Source organism: Ascaphus truei, unplaced genomic scaffold, assembly GCF_040206685.1.
Source record: "Ascaphus truei isolate aAscTru1 unplaced genomic scaffold, aAscTru1.hap1 HAP1_SCAFFOLD_271, whole genome shotgun sequence".
Taxonomy (NCBI): Eukaryota; Metazoa; Chordata; class Amphibia; order Anura; family Ascaphidae; genus Ascaphus; species Ascaphus truei.
Window position 1 is genome coordinate 345,534 of NW_027455653.1, and position 17,373 is coordinate 362,906.

A 17,373-nucleotide genomic window follows, 5' to 3' on the forward strand; every position below is an offset into this window, starting at 1 on the left:
TAGTCTGCTTTCTCCCCCTCTGCTCTGCCCACAGATGGTCTGTCCCCAGACTATCTTACTACCCAGCATACATTGCCATTTCCTTTCCACCACACCACTGGACGAGTGAGTACCTCGCTGTAACCCCTGTAATGGTGCTGCAGGATTATCTTTTCACCTCCCTTTACTACTGAGCACACACAGAGATTTAGACCTACACCTCTACACAAGAGACTGTTTTTCCCTGCTTTCTCCAAAATAAAGTAAGAAAAGAAACAGACCTTGTCGTGCTTGGAAAAGAGGGCGAGTTGACACTATCTGAGCTAAGTCATCACCACGTGATCCTCTGGCTTCCAGAATAACTGATGACTGGGTGCGTGTATGTATATATATATATATGTGTGTGTATATGTAAATATATATGTGTGTGTGTATATATATATAGTGTATATATGTGTGCGTGTGTGCGTGTGTGCGTGTGTGCGTGTGTGTATATATGTATATATATATATGTGTGTGTGTGTGTATATATATATATAGTGTATATACCTGGTATCCCTTCTTTCGGCAGAAGCTGATGCAAGTCTGTACGGTGAGTTTAGAAGATGTTCCACTGATTCCACTGAGAGCCGGGGGAACACCGAAATCCAGGAAGCAGCCAATGTACCCGGGCACTGGAGAGAGACAGCGAGCCACGTGACATGAGGCCATGCAGAGAGGATACCCAGCGAGCCACGTGACATGCGGCTACGCAGAGAGGATACTCAGCGAGGCACGTTATATGCGGATACGCATAGAGAGGATAGCCAGCGAGCCACGTGACATGCGGCTACGCAGAGAGGATACTCAGCGAGCCACGTGACATGCGGATACACAGAGAGGATACCCAGCGAGCCACGTGACATGCGGCTACGCAGAGAGGCTACTCAGCGAGGCACGTTATATGCGGATACGCATAGAGAGGATAGCCAGCGAGCCACGTGACATGCGGCTACGCAGAGAGGATACTCAGCGAGCCACGTGACATGCGGATACACAGAGAGGATACCCAGCGAGCCACGTGACATGCAGATACGCAGAGAGGATACCAAGTGAGCCACGTGACATGCGGATACGCAGAGAGGATACTCAGCGAGCCACGTGACATGCGGACACGCAGAGAGGATACTCAGCGACCACGTGACATGCAGATACGCAGAGAGGATACCAAGCGAGCCACGTGACATGCGGATACGCAGAGAGAGGATAGCCAGCGAGCCACGTGACATGCGGATACGCAGAGAGGATACCCAGCGAGCCATGTGACATGCGGATACGCAGAGAGGATACCCAGAGAGCCACGTGACATGCGGATACACAGAGAGGACACCCAGCGAGCCACGTGACAGAGAGGATACTCAGCGAGACACATGACATGCGGATATGCAGAGAGAATACCCCGCGAGTCACGTGACATGCGGCTACGCAGAGAGGATACTCAGCGAGCCACGTGACATGCAGATACGCAGAGAGAGGATAGCCAGCGAGCCACGTGACATGCGGACACGCAGAGAGAGGATACCCAGGGAGCCACGTGACATGCGGCTACGCAGAGAGGATACTCAGCGAGGCACGTGACATGCGGATACGCAGAGAGAGGATAGCCAGCGAGCCACGTGACATGCGGACACGCAGAGAGAGGATACCCAGGGAGCCACGTGACATGCGGCTACGCAGAGAGGATACCCAGCGAGCCACGTGACATGCGGCTACGCAGAGAGGCTACTCAGCGAGGCACGTTATATGCGGATACGCATAGAGAGGATAGCCAGCGAGCCACGTGACATGCGGCTACGCAGAGAGGATACTCAGCGAGCCACGTGACATGCGGATACACAGAGAGGATACCCAGCGAGCCACGTGACATGCAGATACGCAGAGAGGATACCAAGCGAGCCACGTGACATGCGGATACGCAGAGAGGATACTCAGCGAGCCACGTGACATGCGGATACGCAGAGAGGATACTCAGCGACCACGTGACATGCAGATACGCAGAGAGGATACCAAGCGAGCCACGTGACATGCGGATACGCAGAGAGAGGATAGCCAGCGAGCCACGTGACATGCGGATACGCAGAGAGGATACCCAGCGAGCCATGTGACATGCGGATACGCAGAGAGGATACCCAGAGAGCCACGTGACATGCGGATACACAGAGAGGACACCCAGCGAGCCACGTGACAGAGAGGATACTCAGCGAGCCACGTGACATGCGGATATGCAGAGAGAATACCCAGCGAGTCACGTGACATGCGGCTACGCAGAGAGGATACTCAGCGAGCCACGTGACATGCAGATACGCAGAGAGAGGATAGCCAGCGAGCCACGTGACATGCGGACACGCAGAGAGAGGATACCCAGGGAGCCACGTGACATGCGGCTACGCAGAGAGGATACTCAGCGAGGCACGTGACATGCGGATACGCAGAGAGAGGATAGCCAGCGAGCCACGTGACATGCGGACACGCAGAGAGGATACTCAGCGAGCCACGTGACATGCGGATACACAGAGAGGATACCCAGCGAGCCACGTGACATGCGGATACGCAGAGAGGATACCCAGCGAGCCACGTGACAGAGAGGATACTCAGCGAGCCACGTGACATGCGGATACGCAGAGAGAGGATAGCCAGCGAGCCACATGACATGCGTATACGCAGAGAGAGGATACTCAGCGAGCCACGTGACATGCGGATACGCAGAGAGGATACTCAGCGAGCCACATGACATGCGGATATGCAGAGAGAGGATAGCCAGCAAGCCACGTGACATGCGGATACGCAGAGAGAGGATAGCCAGCGAGCCACGTGAAATGCGGATACGCAGAGAGAGGATAGCCAGCGAGCCACGTGACATGCGGATACGCAGAGAGGATAGCCAGCGAGCCACGTGACATGCGGATACGCAGAGAGGATACTCAGCGAGCCACGTGACATGCGGATACGCAGAGAGAGGATAACCAGCGAGCCACGTGACATGCGGATACGCAGAGAGAGGATAGCCAGCGAGCCACGTGACATGCGGATACGCAGAGAGAGGATAGCCAGCGAGCCACGTGACATGCGGATACGCAGAGAGGATAGCCAGCGAGCCACGTGACATGCGGATACGCAGAGAGGATACTCAGCGAGCCACGTGACATGCGGATACGCAGAGAGGATTGCCAGCGAGCCACGTGACATGCGGATACGCAGAGAGAGGATAGCCAGCGAGCCACGTGACATGCGGATACGCAGAGAGAGGATAGCCAGCGAGCCACGTGACATGCGGATACACAGAGAGGATACTCAGCGAGCCACGTGACATGCGGATACGCAGAGAGAGGATACTCAGCGAGCCACGTGACATGCGGATACGCAGAGAGAGGATAGCCAGCGAGCCACGTGACATGCGGATACGCAGAGAGGATACTCAGCGAGCCACGTGACATGCGGATACACAGAGAGGATACTCAGCGAGCCACGTGACATGCGGATACGCAGAGAGAGGCTAGCCAGCGAGCCACGCGGATACGCAGAGAGGATACTCAGCGAGCCACGTGACATGCGGATACGCAGAGAGAGGATAGCCAGCGAGCCACGTGACATGCGGATACACAGCGAGCCACGTGCGACACACAGACCCTGCTCTCACTGTGTATCACTTGATGTCATTGTCACAGCATTTAGGGAGGTGACAGGGAATGGCACAGAGGTCAGAGGTCAGCACTTACTGTGGCATGCTGGGATATCACAGTACTTCCAGTAGATTCCGTCCTCGGTCTCTGACACATAACACCATGGCTGGACATCTCCATCAGGGTTCCTGCACATCGACATGAGCACCCCCACAATTCAGTGACATGGTATCGCCCACACCCTCACAGCTCAGGGACATGGTATCTCCCACATCCCCACAGCTCAGGGACATGGTATCTCCCACACCCCCACAGCTCAGGGACATGGTAACTCCCACACACTCACAGCTCAGGGACATGGTATCTCCCACACCCCCACAGCTCAGGGACATGGTATCTCCCACACCCCCACAGCTCAGGGACATGGTATCTCCCACACCCCCACAGCTCAGGGACATGGTATCTCCCACACCCCCACAGCTCAGGGACATGGTAACTCCCACACCCCCACAGCTCAGGGACATGGTAACTCCCACACCCCCACAGCTCAGGGACATGGTATCTCCCACACCCCCATAGGTCAGGGACATGGTAACTCCCACACCCCCACAGCTCAGGGACATGGTATCTCCCACACACTCACAGCTCAGGGACATGGTAACTCCCACACCCCCACAGCTCAGGGACATGGTATCTCCCACACCCCCACAGCTCAGGGACATGATATCTCCCACACCCTCACAGCTCAGGGACATGGTATCTCCCACACCCCCACAGCTCAGGGACATGGTATCTCCCACACCCCCACAGCTCAGGGACATGGTAACTCCCACACCCCCACAGCTCAGGGACATGGTAACTCCCACACCCCCACAGCTCAGGGACATGGTATCTCCCACACCCCCATAGGTCAGGGACATGGTAACTCCCACACCCCCACTGCTCAGGGACATGGTATCTCCCACACCCCCACAGCTCAGGGACATGGTATCTCCCACACCCCCACAGCTCAAGGACATGGTATCTCCCACACCCACACAGCTCAGGGACATGGTATCTCCCACACCCCCACAGCTCAGGGACATGGTATCTCCCACACCCCCACAGCTCAGGGACATGGTATCTCCCACACCCCCACAGCTCAGGGACATGGTATCTCCCACACCCCCACAGCTCAGGGACATGGTATCTCCCACACCCCCACAGCTCAGGGACATGGTATCTCCCACAGCTCAGGGACATGGTATCTCCCACACCCCCACAGCTCAGGGACATGGTATCTCCCACACCCCCACAGCTCAGGGACATGGTATCTCCCACACCCCCACAGCTCAGGGACATGGTATCTCCCACACCCCCACAGCTCACGGATATGGTATCTCCCACACCCCCACAGCTCAGGGACATGGTATCTCCCACACCCCCACAGCTCAGGGACATGGTATCTCCCATGCCCAGAAACATATTTCCCCCACACCCCCATTCAAACAACGCAGATACGTGGTATCTCACCCCCATGTCCCCATGACACAATCACTTGGTACCTCCCATGTACACCCATAACTCAATGGTTCAGTCCTCTCCACCCGTTACCTGCAGTGGTTGTGGCTGCCCAGCCCCAACTCTCCATTGGGATCAGACCGTGTGTTGTACTTGTGTTGGGTGGTCTGGTTCCAGTTCAGACAGGGGTTACCATCTGGCCCAGCTTGGCTCATGGACCCCCGGTAATCCCCCCCGTTCACCGTGAAGCATTCTGAAAGCTCTGAGGGGAGAAATCGGGTCACATGTGGATGTCAACACTGGTAACCCAAAAGATCAGACACATGGTATCTCCCACCCCATGAGACCTGACTAATGGTATCTCCCACCCCATGAGACCTGACTAATGGTATCTCCCACCCCATGAGACCTGACTAATGGCATCTCCCACCCGATGAGATCTGACTAATGGCATCTCCCACCCCATGTGACCTGACTAATGGCATCTCCCACCCCATGAGACCTGACTAATGGTATCTCCCACCCGATGAGACCTGACTAATGGCATCTCCCACCCGATGAGATCTGACTAATGGTATCTCCCACCCCATGTGACCACCTGAGTAATGGTATCTCCCACCCCATGTGACCACCTGAGTAATGGCATCTCCCACCCCATGTGACCTGAGTAATGGCATCTCCCACCCCATGTGACCACCTGAGTAATGGTATCTCCCACCCCATGTGACCACCTGAGTAATGGTATCTCCCACCCCATGTGACCTGAGTAATGGCATCTCTCACCCCATGTGACCTGAGTAATGGTATCTCCCACCCCATGTGACCTGAGTAATGGCATCTCTCACCCCATGTGACCTGAGTAATGGTATCTCCCACCCCATGTGACCTGAGTAATGGCATCTCCCACCCCATGTGACCAGAGTAATGGTATCTCTCACCCCATGTGACCACCTGAGTAATAGTATCTCCCACCCCATGTGACATGAGTAATGGTATCTCCCACCCCATGTGACCAGAGTAATGGTATCTCCCACCCCATGTGACCTGAGTAATGGCATCTCCCACCCCATGTGACCACCTGAGTAATGGCATCTCCCACCCCATGTGACCTGAGTAATGGCATCTCTCACCCCATGTGACCTGAGTAATGGCATCTCCCACCCCATGTGACCTGAGTAATGGTATCTCCCACCCCACGTGACCTGATTAATGGCATCTCCCACCCCATGGGACCTGAGTAATGGTATCTCCCACCACATGTGACCTGAGAAATGGCATCTCCCACCCCATGTGACCTGAGTAATGGCATCTCCCACCCCATGTGACCTGAGTAATGGTATCTCCCACCCCATGTGACCACCTGAGTAATGGTATCTCCCACCCCATGTGACCACCTGAGTAATGGTATCTCCCACCCCATGTGACCTGAGTAATGGTATCTCCCACCCCATGTGACCTGAGTAATGGTATCTACCACCCCATGTGACCTGAGTAATGGCATCTCTCACCCCATGTGACCACCTGAGTAATGGTATCTCCCACCCCATGTGACCTGAGTAATGGTATCTCCCACCCCATGTGACCTGAGTAATGGTATCTCCCACCCCATGTGACCACCTGAGTAATGGTATCTCCCACCCCATGTGACCTGAGTAATGGTATCTCCCACCCCATGTGACCTGAGTAATGGTATCTACCACCCCATGTGACCTGAGTAATGGCATCTCTCACCCCATGTGACCACCTGAGTAATGGTATCTCCCACCCCATGAGACCGAACTAATGGTATCTCCCACCCCATGTGACCACCTGAGTAATGGTATCTCCCACCCCATGTGACCACCTGAGTAATGGTATCTCCCACCCCATGTGACCACCTGAGTAATGGTATCTCCCACCCCATGTGACCTGAGTAATGGCATCTCTCACCCCATGTGACCTGAGTAATGGCATCTCCCACCCCATGAGACCTGACTAATGGCATCTCTCACCCCATGTGACCACCTGAGTAATGGCATCTCCCACCCCATGTGACATGAGTAATGGTATCTCCCACCCCATGTGACCCGAGTAATGGTATCTCCCACCCCATGTGACCCGAGTAATGGTATCTCCCACCCCATGTGACCTGAGTAATGGTATCTCCCACCCCATGTGACCTGAGTAATGGTATCTCTCACCCCATGTGACCACCTGAGTAATGGCATCTCCCATCCCATGTGACATGAGTAATGGTATCTCCCACCCCATGTGACCCGAGTAATGGTATCTCCCACCCCATGTGACCTGAGTAATGGTATCTCCCACCCCATGTGACCTGAGTAATGGTATTTCCCACCCCATGTGGCCTGAGTAATGGCATCTCCCACCCCATGTGACCACCTGAGTAATGGCATCTCCCACCCCATGTGACCACCTGAGTAATGGTATCTCCCACCCCATGTGACCTGAGTAATGGCATCTCTCACCCCATGTGACCTGAGTAATGGCATCTCCCACCCCATGAGACCTGACTAATGGCATCTCTCACCCCATGTGACCTGAGTAATGGCATCTCTCACCCCATGTGACCACCTGAGTAATGGCATCTCCCACCCCATGTGACATGAGTAATGGTATCTCCCACCCCATGTGACCCGAGTAATGGTATCTCCCACCCCATGTGACCTGAGTAATGGTATCTCCCACCCCATGTGACCTGAGTAATGGTATCTCCCACCCCATGTGACCTGAGTAATGGTATCTCCCACCCCATGTGACCTGAGTAATGGTATCTCTCACCCCATGTGACCACCTGAGTAATGGCATCTCCCATCCCATGTGACATGAGTAATGGTATCTCCCACCCCATGTGACCCGAGTAATGGTATCTCCCACCCCATGTGACCTGAGTAATGGTATCTCCCACCCCATGTGACCTGAGTAATGGTATCTCCCACCCCATGTGACCACCTGAGTAATGGCATCTCCCACCCCATGTGACCACCTGAGTAATGGCATCTCCCACCCCATGTGACCCGAGTAATGGTATCTCCCACCCCATGTGACCTGAGTAATGGTATCTCCCACCCCATGTGACCTGAGTAATGGTATCTCCCACCCCATGTGACCACCTGAGTAATGGCATCTCCCACCCCATGTGACCACCTGAGTAATGGCATCTCCCACCCCATGTGACCACCTGAGTAATGGTATCTCCCATCCCATGTGACCACCTGAGTAATGGTATCTCCCATCCCATGTGACCACCTGAGTAATGGTATCTCCCATCCCATGTGACCACCTGAGTAATGGCATCTCCCACCCCATGTGACCTGAGTAATGGTATCTCCCACCCCATGTGACCTGAGTAATGGCATCTCCCACCCCATGTGACCTGAGTAATGGCATCTCCCACCCCATGTGACCTGAGTAATGGCATCTCCCACCCCATGTGACCTGAGTAATGGTATCTCCCACCCCATGTGACCTGAGTAATGGCATCTCCCACCCCATGTGACCACCTGAGTAATGGCATCTCCCACCCCATGTGACCACCTGAGTAATGGCATCTCCCACCCCATGTGACCCGAGTAATGGCATCTCCCACCCCATGGGACCTGAGTAATGGCATCTCCCACCCCATGGGACCTGAGTAATGGCATCTCCCACCCCATGTGACCTGAGTAATGGCATCTCCCACCCCATGTGACCTGATTAATGGTATCTCCCACCCCATGTGACCTGAGTAATGGCATCTCCCACCCCATGGGACCTGAGTAATGGCATCTCCCACCCCATGTGACCTGAGTAATGGCATCTCCCACCCCATGTGACCTGAGTAATGGTATCTCCCACCCCATGTGACCTGAGTAATGGTATCTCCCACCCCATGTGACCTGAGTAATAGTATCTCCCACCCCATGTGGCCTGAGTAATGGCATCTCTCACCCCATGTGACCTGACTAATGGTATCTCCCACCCCATGTGACCACCTGAGTAATGGCATCTCCCACCCCATGTGACCACCTGAGTAATGGCATCTCCCACCCCATGTGACCTGAGTAATGGCATCTCCCACCCCATGTGACCTGAGTAATGGCATCTCCCACCCCATGGGACCTGAGTAATGGTATCTCCCACCCCATGTGACCTGAGAAATGGTATCTCCCACCCCATGTGACCTGAGTAATGGTATCTCCCACCCCATGTGACCTGAGTAATGGCATCTCCCACCCCATGTGACCACCTGAGTAATGGCATCTCCCACCCCATGTGACCACCTGAGTAATGGCATCTCCCACCCCATGTGACCTGAGTAATGGCATCTCCCACCCCATGTGACCTGAGTAATGGTATCTCCCACCCCATGTGACCTGAGTAATGGTATCTCCCACCCCATGTGACCTGAGTAATAGTATCTCCCACCCCATGTGGCCTGAGTAATGGCATCTCTCACCCCATGTGACCTGACTAATGGTATCTCCCACCCCATGTGACCACCTGAGTAATGGCATCTCCCACCCCATGTGACCACCTGAGTAATGGCATCTCCCACCCCATGTGACCTGAGTAATGGCATCTCCCACCCCATGTGACCTGAGTAATGGCATCTCCCACCCCATGGGACCTGAGTAATGGTATCTCCCACCCCATGTGACCTGAGAAATGGTATCTCCCACCCCATGTGACCTGAGTAATGGTATCTCCCACCCCATGTGACCTGAGTAATGGTATCTATTTCTTTATAGATGGATATATACACACACTATTTATGGATATATATCAATAAATAGTGTGTGTATATCTATAAATAAATAGTGTGTGTACACTGGAGACACACTTTATTCGAGCTCGGCTAGTCCCACGAATTCGGGTATACCCGGGTGTATTGAGGTTTGTGACTGTTTTCTGCCCGAGTGCAGAGGTATTTTCCAGGCAGGGATTGAAGCATTTTATTCCCGCTGGCTGCAATACAGCACAGTATATATATATATACTGCATTACAATTCATGAATTTATGCCATCTGGTAGACACGCGAAGCATTGCAGCCTATTAAATCCTAATCATTATCATTTAACAGATCAGCCGCCCGTCAGCCAGGCATGAACCCAGGCTGGGAAGGCAAACGCAACGGGGCTTGTCAGAGGTGAGGAGCGGCGCATTCCAGGTATCTGCCAGGTACATACTGGGTATTTGCTCGAATAAAGTGTGTCGGTGCAGTATATATCCATCTATAAATAAAGTGCGCGTGTGTGTATTATATATATATATATATAGTGCAGAATAAATGAGTTCTTCAGTATTAGGTGATAAATTGTTAGTCCAATAAAAAAAGGTATCACCTAATACTGAAGAACTCATTTATTCTGCACTATCGCAACTGGACTAACACGGCTATTTTCTGCTTTATATATATATATATATATATATACACACACACACAGTATATACACACACACTATTTATTTATGTATAGATATACACATATATACACTATTTACACATTTGAAGCAAAAGGTGAGTTATCATTGAGACCCTACTGAAGTTGGCAGGATGTCTCATCAGTGTGTCCATTTGCATGGCATTTCCCAGAACCCCTTGCTGCAGTGGAAGCACTGTCTGCTAGATGATAACGGTTGAAAGGCAGGGTTGCAGACCTGTCTAAGACATGTGAATGTGCTCACAAGTGATATTCTTTATTGGCTATAACACACACACACACACACACACACACACACACACACACACACACACACACACACACACACACACACACACACACACACACACACACACACACACACACACACACACACACACACACACACACACACACACACACACACACACACACACACACACACACAGTGAGAGGTGAGCAGAGACATCTGACACCCTTCCTTCCACCCCCTCTCACTTCAAAGAGACAGACTTCAAAGAGACAGCTGCTCCGCTCCCTGAGACACCCTCCCTCTTTCCCCACCAGAAGAGACCCGCAGCATCCCCAACACAGGATCCCACTTGAAATGAGAGCCAGGGGGAGGAGGTACACCCGCCTGAACACGCCATGTCAGTACAGGACCCCCCAAGGCAGGAATAAGGTGAGGGAGGGAGAGGTAGGAGGAGAGACGACAGGGAGGGAGAGAGAGAGAGACCATGCATTGAGTATATAAAGGTTCCGTCCTTCCTAGGACCACAGTGACCGAGTGACGGGTCAGTGCCCAGAAATAATCCGCATCCAATGTCTCGTGGCGGTCACGGTCCCGAGAAGTACATATGGGCCGCTATAACCAGAAGATACATTACAAGCTTTCCAACCTCAACGGTTCTCCATCACGCCTGGCAGAAGTACGGACAATAGGAGCTAGAACACCCCCACTTCTGCCGGATAATGTGATCTAGAACACCCCCACTTCTGCCGGATAATGTGATCTAGAACACCCCCACTTCTACCAGACAATGTGATCTACAATATCCCCACTTCTGCAATTCTCATAGACAATGTAATCTAGAACAATCCCAGCCCTGCACTTCTGCCAGATACTATGATCTAGAACAATCCCAGCCCTGCACTTCTGCCAGATACTATGATCTAGAACAATGCCAGCCCTGCACTTCTGCCAGACAATATGATCTAGAAAATCCCCACTTCTGCACTTCTGCAAGGCAATATGATCTAGATTGTAGAACACCCCCCACCCCTGCCAGATAGTAGGCTCTAGAACACCCCCCACTCCTGCCAGACAATATGATCTAGACCCGGAGAGGTTGGAACACTTGGTACTACGCACTATGAACCCCAATACCTGCTCCATCCTCGTATATAACTACGTGTAACAACCCGTCCGGCCTTCAGAGAACCCCGAGAAATTAGTTCTTTCACCCCCTCATGAAGCCTTTACTAGCACAGGGTGAAGACCCGACCCTGCTGTGCTAGGTTCTTCTCGCCAATCTTTAAAGTGGACATAATGTAAATTACTCTCTGCACCCCACTCACCTTGAGGTGTGACCGCTGTCCTCACGCACAGGGTACAAGCCAGCAGCAGCAGCAGCAGGAACATCTCCAGCAAGAGACCCCAATAACCAGGGGAGACCCCAGAGACACCAATAACCAAGGGAGACCCCCAATAACCAAGAGCAACCCCTATCAAAAGACCCCAATAACCAGGGGAGATCCAAGAGAGACCCCAATAACCAGGAGCAACCCCTACCAAGAGACCCCAATAACCAGTAGCGACCCCTACCAAGAGACCCCAATAACCAGGAGCGACCCCTATCGAGAGACTTGAATATCCAAGGGAGACCACTATCAAGAGACCCCCAATTGCTAAGGGAGACCTCAGAGACCCCAATAACTACACCCTAGAGATACCCTATTATCAGGAGAGACCCCAGAGAGACACCTGAGAGAATCCCAAGTAACCAGAGACCCTAACAACGAAGAGAGACTCCTCCCCCCACAAAAAAACAACTGGTGACCCCCGAGACCTGTAAAACAGACCCCGATATAGGGGTCTCCCTTGAGATACAGTAACCCCACTAACTAGGGAGACCTGAGAAGGAGACCCTGAAAACGAGGAGACCCCGCACCACAATACAGAGAGATGGAGAGTGAGGAAATGAGTCCCTGTGAGACAGCCCCAGCTCGGTGCAGTCTCTGAGCGCTCTGCTCGTGGACCTGGGAGATATACGCTCTGCTCGGGGAGGGGCTTCACATGTCTCTACCTGCAGGGAGAGGTCTCTGCAATGTGTCTCTTCCCAGCACTGGGGGGCATTTTAGTCTCATTCAAATCATTAGATCTGATCTTGTCGCGTTCTGGGGAAACCTATAACTGTATGTTATACGGGAGCCAGAGGGAGCGCGAGGAGTGACGTCGGGCGCGGTGTGTATATTATAGCGGGGTATATTCGCTTAGCGATAACCTGGAGGAGTGACGTCGGGCGCGGCGTGTATATTATAGCGGGGTATATTCGCTTAGAGATAACCTGGAGGAGTGACGTCGGGCGCGGTGTGTATATTATAGCAGGGTATATTCGCTTAGCGATAACCTGGAGGAGTGACGTCGGGCGCGGCGTGTATATTATAGCAGGGTATATTCGCTTAGCGATAACCTGGAGGAGTGACGTCGGGCGCGGCGTGTATATTATAGCAGGGTATATTCGCTTAGCGATAACCTGGAGGAGTGACGTCGGGCGCGGTGTGTATATTATAGCGGGGTATATTCGCTTAGTGATAACCTGGGGGAGTGACGTCGGGCGCGGCGTGTATATTATAGCGGGGTATATTCGCTTAGAGATAACCTGGAGGAGTGACGTCGGGCGCGGGGTGTATATTATAGCAGGGTATATTCGCTTAGAGATAACCTGGAGGAGTGACGTCGGGCGCGGTGTGTATATTATAGCAGGGTATATTCGCTTAGCGATAACCTGGAGGAGTGACGTCGGGCGCGGCGTGTATATTATAGCGGGGTATATTCGCTTAGAGATAACCTGGAGGAGTGACGTCGGGCGCGGTGTGTATATTATAGCGGGGTATATTCGCTTAGCGATAACCTGGAGGAGTGACGTCGGGCGCGGTGTGTATATTATAGCGGGGTATATACGCTTAGCGATAACCTGGAGGAGTGACGTCGGGCGCGGCGTGTATATTATAGCGGGGTATATTCGCTTAGAGATAACCTGGAGGAGTGACGTCGGGCGCGGTGTGTATATTATAGCGGGGTATATTCGCTTAGAGATAACCTGGAGGAGTGACGTCGGGCGCGGCGTGTATATTATAGCAGGGTATATTCGCTTAGAGATAACCTGGAGGAGTGACGTCGGGCGCGGTGTGTATATTATAGCGGGGTATATTCGCTTAGCGATAACCTGGAGGAGTGACGTCGGGCGCGGTGTGTATATTATAGCGGGGTATATACGCTTAGAGATAACCTGGGGGAGTGACGTCGGGCGCGGTGTATATTATAGCGGGGTATATTCGCTTAGAGATAACCTGGAGGAGTGACGTCGGGCGCGGCGTGTATATTATAGCGGGGTATATTCGCTTAGAGATAACCTGGAGGAGTGACGTCGGGCGCGGCGTGTATATTATAGCGGGGTATATTCGCTTAGAGATAACCTGGAGGAGTGACGTCGGGCGCGGCGTGTATATTATAGCGGGGTATATTCGCTTAGAGATAACCTGGAGGAGTGACGTCGGGCGCGGCGTGTATATTATAGCGGGGTATATTCGCTTAGAGATAACCTGGAGGAGTGACGTCGGGCGCGGTGTGTATATTATAGCGGGGTATATTCGCTTAGCGATAACCTGGAGGAGTGACGTCGGGCGCGGCGTGTATATTATAGCGGGGTATATTCGCTTAGCGATAACCTGGAGGAGTGACGTCGGGCGCGGTGTGTATAATATAGCGGGGTATATTCGCTTAGAGATAACCTGGAGGAGTGACGTCGGGCGCGGCGTGTATATTATAGCAGGGTATATTCGCATAGAGATAACCTGGAGGAGTGACGTCGGGCGCGGTGTGTATATTATAGCGGGGTATATTCGCTTAGCGATAACCTGGAGGAGTGACGTCGGGCGCGGCGTGTATATTATAGCGGGGTATATTCGCTTAGCGATAACCTGGAGGAGTGACGTCGGGCGCGGTGTGTATATTATAGCGGGGTATATTCGCTTAGCGATAACCTGGAGGAGTGACGTCGGGCGCGGCGTGTATATTATAGCGGGGTATATTCGCTTAGCGATAACCTGGAGGAGTGACGTCGGGCGCGGCGTGTATATTATAGCGGGGTATATTCGCTTAGCGATAACCTGGAGGAGTGACGTCGGGCGCGGTGTGTATATTATAGCGGGGTATATTCGCTTAGAGATAACCTGGAGGAGTGACGTCGGGCGCGGCGTGTATATTATAGCGGGGTATATTCGCTTAGCGATAACCTGGAGGAGTGACGTCGGGCGCGGCGTGTATATTATAGCGGGGTATATTCGCTTAGCGTTAACCTGGAGGAGTGACGTCGGGCGCGGCGTGTATATTATAGCGGGGTATATTCGCTTAGAGATAACCTGGGGGAGTGACGTCGGGCGCGGTGTGTATATTATAGCGGGGTATATTCGCTTAGCGATAACCTGGAGGAGTGACGTCGGGCGCGGCGTGTATATTATAGCGGGGTATATTCGCTTAGAGATAACCTGGAGGAGTGACGTCGGGCGCGGCGTGTATATTATAGCAGGGTATATTCGCTTAGAGATAACCTGGAGGAGTGACGTCGGGCGCGGCGTGTATATTATAGCGGGGTATATTCGCTTAGCGATAACCTGGAGGAGTGACGTCGGGCGCGGTGTGTATATTATAGCGGGGTATATGCGCTTAGAGATAACCTGGAGGAGTGACGTCGGGCGCGGTGTGTATATTATAGCGGGGTATATTCGCTTAGAGATAACCTGGAGGAGTGACGTCGGGCGCGGTGTGTATATTATAGCGGGGTATATTCGCTTAGCGATAACCTGGAGGAGTGACGTCGGGCGCGGTGTGTATATTATAGCGGGGTATATTCGCTTAGAGATAACCTGGAGGAGTGACGTCGGGCGCGGCGTGTATATTATAGCAGGGTATATTCGCTTAGAGATAACCTGGAGGAGTGACGTCGGGCGCGGTGTGTATATTATAGCGGGGTATATTCGCTTAGCGATAACCTGGAGGAGTGACGTCGGGCGCGGCGTGTATATTATAGCGGGGTATATTCGCTTAGAGATAACCTGGAGGAGTGACGTCGGGCGCGGCGTGTATATTATAGCAGGGTATATTCGCTTAGCGATAACCTGGAGGAGTGACGTCGGGCGCGGCGTGTATATTATAGCGGGGTATATTCGCTTAGCGATAACCTGGAGGAGTGACGTCGGGCGCGGCGTGTATATTATAGCTGGGTATATTCGCTTAGAGATAACCTGGAGGAGTGACGTCGGGCGCGGCGTGTATATTATAGCGGGGTATATTCGCTTAGAGATAACCTGGAGGAGTGACGTCGGGCGCGGCGTGTATATTATAGCAGGGTATATTCACTTAGAGATAACCTGGAGGAGTGACGTCGGGCGCGGCGTGTATATTATAGCGGGGTATATTCGCTTAGCGATAACCTGGAGGAGTGACGTCGGGCGCGGTGTGTATATTACAGCAGGGTATATTCGCTTAGAGATAACCTGGAGGAGTGACGTCGGGCGCGGTGTGTATATTATAGCGGGGTATATTCGCTTAGAGATAACCTGGAGGAGTGACGTCGGGCGCGGTGTGTATATTATAGCAGGGTATATTCGCTTAGCGATAACCTGGAGGAGTGACGTCGGGCGCGGTGTGTATATTATAGCGGGGTATATTCGCTTAGAGATAACCTGGAGGAGTGACGTCGGGCGCGGCGTGTATATTATAGCGGGGTATATACGCTTAGAGATAATCTGGAGGAGTGACGTCGGGCGCGGTGTGTATATTATAGCGGGGTATATTCGCTTAGCGATAACCTGGAGGAGTGACGTCGGGCGCGGTGTGTATATTATAGCGGGGTATATTCGCTTAGAGATAACCTGGAGGAGTGACGTCGGCGCGGTGTGTATATTATAGCGGGGTATATTCGCTTAGCGATAACCTGGAGGAGTGACGTCGGGCGCGGCGTGTATATTATAGCAGGGTATATTCGCTTAGAGATAACCTGGAGGAGTGACGTCGGGCGCGGCGTGTATATTATAGCAGGGTATATTCGCTTAGCGATAACCTGGAGGAGTGACGTCGGGCGCGGTGTGTATATTATAGCGGGGTATATTCGCTTAGAGATAACCTGGAGGAGTGACGTCGGGCGCGGTGTGTATATTACAGCAGGGTATATTCGCTTAGCGATAACCTGGAGGAGTGACGTCGGGCGCGGTGTGTATATTATAGCGGGGTATATTCGCTTAGCGATAACCTGGAGGAGTGACGTCGGGCGCGGTGTGTATATTATAGCGGGGTATATTCGCTTAGAGATAACCTGGGGGAGTGACGTCGGGCGCGGTGTGTATATTATAGCGGGGTATATTCGCTTAGCGATAACCTGGAGGAGTGACGTCGGGCGCGGCGTGTATATTATAGCGGGGTATATTCGCTTAGAGATAACCTGGAGGAGTGACGTCGGGCGCGGTGTGTATATTATAGCGGGGTATATTCGCTTAGAGATAACCTGGAGGAGTGACGTCGGGCGCGGTGTGTATATTATAGCGGGGTATAT

The 17,373-nt window shown here is 52.8% G+C and overlaps 1 protein-coding gene across 1 annotated transcript in view; it reads right to left on the reverse strand.

Moving 5' to 3' along the window:
* Positions 1-12,794, reverse strand: part of KREMEN2 (kringle containing transmembrane protein 2) — a 75,261-nt gene extending 62,467 nt beyond the window's left edge. Inside the window, 4 exon segments of the mRNA XM_075582894.1 lie at positions 529-653; positions 3,735-3,826; positions 5,232-5,400; positions 12,119-12,794. Of these exon segments, the coding sequence (XP_075439009.1) occupies positions 529-653; positions 3,735-3,826; positions 5,232-5,400; positions 12,119-12,182 (450 nt within the window). The 5' untranslated portion in view covers positions 12,183-12,794.
* Positions 12,795-17,373: the final 4,579 nt, after the last annotated feature.